Source organism: Corvus kubaryi, unplaced genomic scaffold (genome assembly GCF_017639235.1).
Source record: "Corvus kubaryi isolate FWS band 111438036 unplaced genomic scaffold, C.kubaryi_AGA036_p1.0 65116, whole genome shotgun sequence".
NCBI lineage: Eukaryota > Metazoa > Chordata > Aves > Passeriformes > Corvidae > Corvus > Corvus kubaryi.
The window spans coordinates 1-6,526 of record NW_024581779.1 but is presented as its reverse complement, the minus strand read 5'-3'; the positions used below and the strand labels follow the sequence as shown (position 1 = coordinate 6,526).

Below are 6,526 nucleotides of genomic sequence, written 5' to 3'. Positions count from 1 at the left end.
TCCCTAGAGCTCATCCACTGGGCTGTTTGGGCTGAGTATTTCAAGGAGCAGCAAAGTGCCAAGTCAAAAGCAAAGAATTTGTTTCTAAGAGAAGCAGGGAAAAGACAAAGAGCAAAAGTCAATGCCGCAGATTATTGCAAGCTTCAGAGAATACAAGACAATTGTTCTAGAGACAGCTAAAAATACCTTCTTGTAAGACTGCTCACTCTTTTGCCAAAGGCATGTAATACACTGAGAAACATTTGCAGAATCAAAATATTTGTACTGCAAAGTAGCAGTTCCTACTTTAGAAACTTATAGCTGATTAAGTCGGAACTACATTTTTCATAATACAGACAAAAGATTATCAACCACAGCCATAAGTAAATATTGGTTTGTTGCAAGCTTAATGTTAAAACAGAAAAAAGAAAAAAAAAACTCAGCAGGTCTTTTTCTCTAGATCACAGTTACCTTGGTGTAACTATCAATACAGCTATAATATAAAATACAATTTTACTTTCTAACCTTCTCTTTGCTATGTGACATGAGTTGTAGTAGAATGTACCCGGAAAAAAATGACAGAACGGCTGTACAAACAAAAAAATGAAGTCACCTGGCCTCACAAGAAGCTTATATAAATGATTGTTCTGTATACTCAAAAATCTTGTCTCAACTCAAAATTTAATACAACTCATTTGTAGTCCAGGGGTACACAGAAAGTTACAGAGTTAGAGATCAAACTTCAGAGAAACTTTATTGGAAAGTGTCAAGTTCAGCTTCTTTGTTAATTTCAAGCATCAGAAAATCTTGCCTTTTTATGGGGAAAAAACAAAGACGAGTGATTTAAATCATGATCAGAGAGAAAATTCACTTTTGAAAATCCAAGTTTTCTTGCCGAATTTAGCAAATGTCAAAATAGTATTTACAGCAATATCAACAGTGCTGCTGTGAGGCTGCCAATATTGCCTCCAATTGCGTAAAACACATTTTTCTTCCTTCTTTTTTGAAGTCCTTTCTTCACTTTTCCCCTTCCAAAGACACACAACCTAGCAAGAATTTAACATGTTACGGTATCTATATTATTGGAGCAACAGCTTGTTCAGCAATCATTAATTGCCAGTTCCTACATTTATTTTTAATTGCTCTCTTTTGTTGTAACCCAAGAAAGAAACCATAAAATTATACAAGTGGGTGCCAGCCAAACTTGTGTGCCAAAAATAAACAACCTGCCTCTAAGTAAGGCCCAAAACTGAGATTACTGAATGCTTTCAGGAAGGACTAATCATCAACAAAACAGTTTGCTAAACTACAGTAAGCAATTCCCAGTAAGAGAATGGTAAAGCAGCAGAAGTGGAAATAGAGCATTCAAAGTGCTAAAAGCATTTCCACTGCCTGTTACTTGATTCCTTAGTTGCAACTTCAGTATTCCCCCTGAATGTCATCTTTCTTTCCTTGCATGCAGATGAAAAGGCAGAACAGAACAAGACAAATTTTTGGTGCTACAAAACGGCTCTATCAGCTGGTGAGGCTTGACTCTGGAGATGTGTTTCCCTTCCCTAAAAGGGCGAGTGAGGTACAGTGAGTATTAAGGAGTGAGAGATGAAGCCATGTGACCCAGTCTTTGGTTCATCTGCAATAGTAACTGCCTCCATCATTCTCTTCATGTTGGCATCATCAAAAAATATCTTTGCTTGCCATCCTCCTCTCTGATATGTCCTTACCCACCCATCCAACTTGTTTCTCAAGTCACTAAATATACAGATATTTATATATATATATACATATCTAAAGGGGAAAATAGCACATAATTTCTGACTGTAAATTATGTCCCAGCCTTCAGGCTGCCTGTGTACTTTAAATACAGCAGGGTGGGACTTCTGTGCCATTCTCTGCAACCATGAACACACCAGAATACTGCCCTCAGCTGACCTCGCAGCATGGTGTAATACATTACAAACATCATCTGACTTCTCAGGTTTTGTCACAGTACAGGAAGAATGGATAGATGAGCCAGCACCTATGAAATTGCATGTAGATCAAGCGTCAGCATCATCCCATGTAGAAAGACAACAGGGACAATTCATGTTCATCTCAGGACTGTTCAGAAACTGGCTTCAGGATGAAGTACACTGAAGAGCAAACACAAGAGGATATACTGCAGTTTCTGCTCCTTCTGCTGCCACTAACTATTTAAGCTCATTTTCTTGTACATCTTCAAAAAGTCTTAACTTGGTTCCTTATGGTATCATAACTTTAAAACGCCTACTATGTACTGCCATGCCATCGAGCCTCTAAGCTGGTAACTGTCTTGGTAAATTTGGAGCTTTAAAGATGCATAAAAGACATTAATATAGCACAAAGTGAGCCCTAAAACAAGCATTGTCACACCTGAAATTCAAACACGTTCGATGTGAATGGATGTCTTATTAGAAATGGTAAACACATCTGTTAAAGTGAACTAATAGCATCAGCATTAATCACTAGAGCAAAATGTTTTGTCACCTAGGAACAAAGATAAACAGCAAGTTTCCACATTCATGCTGTTTACTCACAGGGTTTTCAAAGAACTGGTTATGTTCTTCTTGTAACAGGTAAATCAATACCAAAGCAACCATGGCCTCCTACCTAGGTGAAAGACTAGACCATGTCACACTACAGCTCTCCCCAGAGCTCCTCACAGTAGAAAAGAGCAGCAACCAAAAGCACTGACACATTTTTTTGAGTATCTCTTTTCAGCCCCCTGGGAATTCACATGAATCTCCAAGAAGCCAAAAGGTAATCCTAGTCTACTCTTGTAAAATCAAGATTGGCAAAGATGGAGTTAGAGCAGCAAATATCCTAACTACCGACTGGCTAATGCGTGGAGCTGGAAAGCAGACACAGAGGTGATGCATGTGTTCCTGTGATTACATTCCACGGTTCTTTTGTGCCTTGTTCTCCAGTAAAAAAAACCAGGCAGATATTGCTTCTATCCCATTTCGTCTACTACTGCTTTAAAGGTCCTGCCTTTCAAGCTGCTGGTGCACATATGCACACAAACACCATCTGACCTAGCAGAGCAGACTGTGTAGTAAAGAACATAGGCATTTTGAAAACAGGGTTTTATTGAAACTAATCAAAAACATCTGAAATCTAATTCAGGAAAGGCACTTCAAACTTTAGTCCCTTTTCTTTTTTGCTTTGGGTTTTTCTGACGTCTGAGACAACTCATTTTCTTCAACTTCATCACAGTGCTTTCTTTTCTTTTTCTTTGACTTTTTATGGTCACTTTGGTAACCACTGGAGTCACTGGCAGGCAATACGAGTTCCTGTTCTTCTTGCTTGTCCTTTTTCTTTTTCTTCTTGTTTTTATCATCACATAATCCATTCACAGCATCAACACTTTGCTCTTCTTCATTTTCCCTCCCAAGGTTATCTGTCTCATTTAAAGGCTCTTCTGTGACAGTATCTTCCCCACAGTTATTCAAGCTGTTTTCCTGGTGGCCAAGCTTTTGAATTTTGTCCCCATTTGTACTTTCAGTGACTGTGTCAGATTTTTTGGGTCGCATGCTGTGAAGAAATATACAAAATAAACTGAATTAGAGACACAGCATTTACACCAAGTAGGTAAAAGATAAATATTTGCTAAAAACAACAACAAATGGATAACACGATACTCTGTGTTATAGAGAATCATAAAATTTAATACTCTCAGGGTAATTTTTATTACCTTACTGGCTTCCTTCTTACAACATAAAAATATTCTCTGTCAAATCTTAGCCTAAATTTATTCTCTAAAGTGCCATACAGACCATTTGGTATTTCCTCTTTTCTTGTGCTCCTTTATCCCCTAATTCATTACTACACATTGTGTAGTGAAGTTTTTTTTTTTAAGTCATTCACAAACACACACAGCTAGTGGCCTATTCAGTCATACATGAGGCACAGAGCTGATTTTACCAAGCAATTACCCTACTCTAATTAAAACAAAGGCGATGCCAGAAAAGTTAAAAAAAAAAAGAAGAAAAAAACCTTCACAAAAAACACCAAAAAAAAAACCCCCAGCAGATACCTTGCAACCAAGAGCACCGGAGAAAATATCTAGGAAGACAAATATGGAAAGAATGCAGTTAAAAACCATGGAGGTTTTTATGTCCCCAGAGGCATTGAAGATAAAATTGCTAACTTTCATTGTGAATTCACTGAAACGATTCAGAGAATCCTTCCAGATTAAAAAAAGGAAAAACAAACAAAAAATGCTATGAATTTGCCAGTAGGAGTCATAGCATACATTTAATTAAAACCAAAACCATGTTGGAAGAAAAATATTGCTCAGTAAATGACTGTTTTTTAAAAAAAAGTGAATGAACTCTTCTGAAGATAAGATTTCTTACAAGGTGCCCTATAAATTTACAAAGGCCTAAGGAGGAAGTTGACACATTTGCTCATCTCTGAAATTCTATGTTTAAGCAAGTATTTAAGTCATCCACATCTATTTGTCATTATACAACACATATGCACTTGTTTGTGTGTAAATGTCAATGTAACCACTGTGTTCAGGACCCCGGGGCTGCTTGCACTTGAAAAGCCAATGCACAAAGCTACTCTTAGACACCTGCATGTATTGTTTTGAGCATGTATTACATATGCAATCAACAATTCATAGGTCAGCAAACTCAGATTTTTAAAGATCAAGAAATACCTAGTTTTACTTTTTCCAGAGAAAACTTCCATGGGAGTCTTTAACAGTGGAAAGTTTAGTTTAAGACAACATATATATATATAATTACATATATAGGGATCTGGGTGAAAATAAGAAAGCTTAAAGATTAAGATGTAATTAAAAATCACTTAGCTTGTAAAAAACCTATTAACCCATTAAAAATATTCTCCGTTAGGGCACCATACCTGCTTTTAGTGAGTCCTCCTCGAATGAAGAACACTCCAGCTGCATCAGAATCCAAGTGCAACACTTGAAATTTCAGTTCATCCCCTATTTTTAACCCCAGCTCTTGCCACTGTACAATGGACATTTGTTCAGGCTTAGGGATAGATGCATTGAAGCATCCATGTATCAGGCAGCCAATATGACTAGGGGCCACTTTATTAATTACACCCTAAAAAAGAAAAAGAATGTCATGCAAGTCTGTAGCAAAAATCAGCCCTTTCAATGCTCACCCTTTAAATATTTCGTTTCCTATATGGAAAGTTTTCAGTAAGAGTTTATGTACAAGGTATGATATCAGTTTATCTAGCAATAAGTTAATTCTCCTTCACTAAAATCAAAGCTATTCTTGTAAACTCTTCATACAATTCCTCTGAAAATAGAACTGAACTGCAAGAGAAGAAGTCAAAACATGGGATTTAACTACAGTGAATACCTGAACAGAGGAGGTAACTCTTTCCTTACACTACAGTGATCAACTTTGCTTTGAAGCCATTTTAAGTCTGATTTACTTGCCTAAAAATGGCCTTCGAGCTGGCACAGCACTACTTAGCAGCTGAAGATAGGTAAGACACATAAAAAGCCTTTAAATACTCCATTCAGAGGGTTTCTGACACATCTGCATGTGAAACCATATCCACCTTTGTTTTAATCACAGAATGAAGGACAGACATTGAAAATTTTTTTATTCTCTTCCTAGGAAGATGGCACATTCATCCTTAAACACAATTACAAAGACACCATCTATGCTGCAAAAGGTGTGGCACAACAATGAATGTAAGCCAGCTCTCAACATACTTTACCCACAAGTGCTGAGCAAGGGCACTGACAAGCTTAAAGCTGTTCCGTGAGCCATACGCTTCCTTTACTGAACAGCAGGCTCCAACTCGATGTACTGCTCCTGTGCTTGAAGGAACCGAACTGACGAGAGCATTTTAAACACTCCTGTCACTATAACAAATGCACCTGTTTGAGAACTACCAACTCTTCAGAAAGAAGCACTGGTACGATGTATGCAGTCATGATACACTATTTAATACGTAATCCTTATGATACAATGCTTTAGTTATACATAAACTCAATAAACCTAGGGATGGACAAAACAGACAAATTAGAGCAAAAAGTACTAGTCCAAACTGCTAATAAATTGCTATGAACTACTCATAAATGAATAAGCTAACATAAACTAAAATATGTCTCCACCTAAGCTCCAGACCACCTCATGCTGGAGATAAATCAAGCTTTGACCACTTAGCAAAAAAGCCCGTCCCATGAGACGCCAAGGCGTTCACATACCACCAGCTTCTTCCCCTTCTTGGGGCTGAAGATGATGAAGTCCGCCTCGATGTTCAGGTGGATGAATCCTTGGTCGTCGTAGATGTCGCCGAGCTCCCCCACCACTTTGATGTTGTCGTAAGCCACCGGCACACCCTGCAGGCTGGAAGGACAAGGAGGAGGGAGGCAGCGTTAGCTGCTAGGCCGCGCCAGCCCCCCCGCCGGACCCCGCGGCTGCACCTCTCCGAGTAGCGCAGGAGCTCGGCGTCCAGCTGCGCGCGGATGCCGGAGCGCTTGCGGCCCAGGAAGCGCGGCGGCAGCGCCACGTGCCGCCGGTGCGGCGCCGCC

The 6,526-nt window shown here is 38.9% G+C and overlaps 1 protein-coding gene across 1 annotated transcript; it reads right to left on the bottom strand.

Annotated features, from left to right (window-relative positions):
- Window positions 1-3,063: 3,063 nt before the first annotated feature.
- On the bottom strand, window positions 3,064-6,522 carry LOC121673035 (DNA-directed RNA polymerase I subunit RPA43-like; the record flags this gene model as incomplete). Its single annotated transcript, XM_042046061.1, has 4 exons — window positions 3,064-3,528; window positions 4,867-5,075; window positions 6,200-6,341; window positions 6,419-6,522. Coding segments are annotated over 4 exons (846 nt in total), but the record flags the coding sequence as incomplete, so codon positions are not given.
- Between the last annotated feature and the right edge of the window lie 4 nt (window positions 6,523-6,526).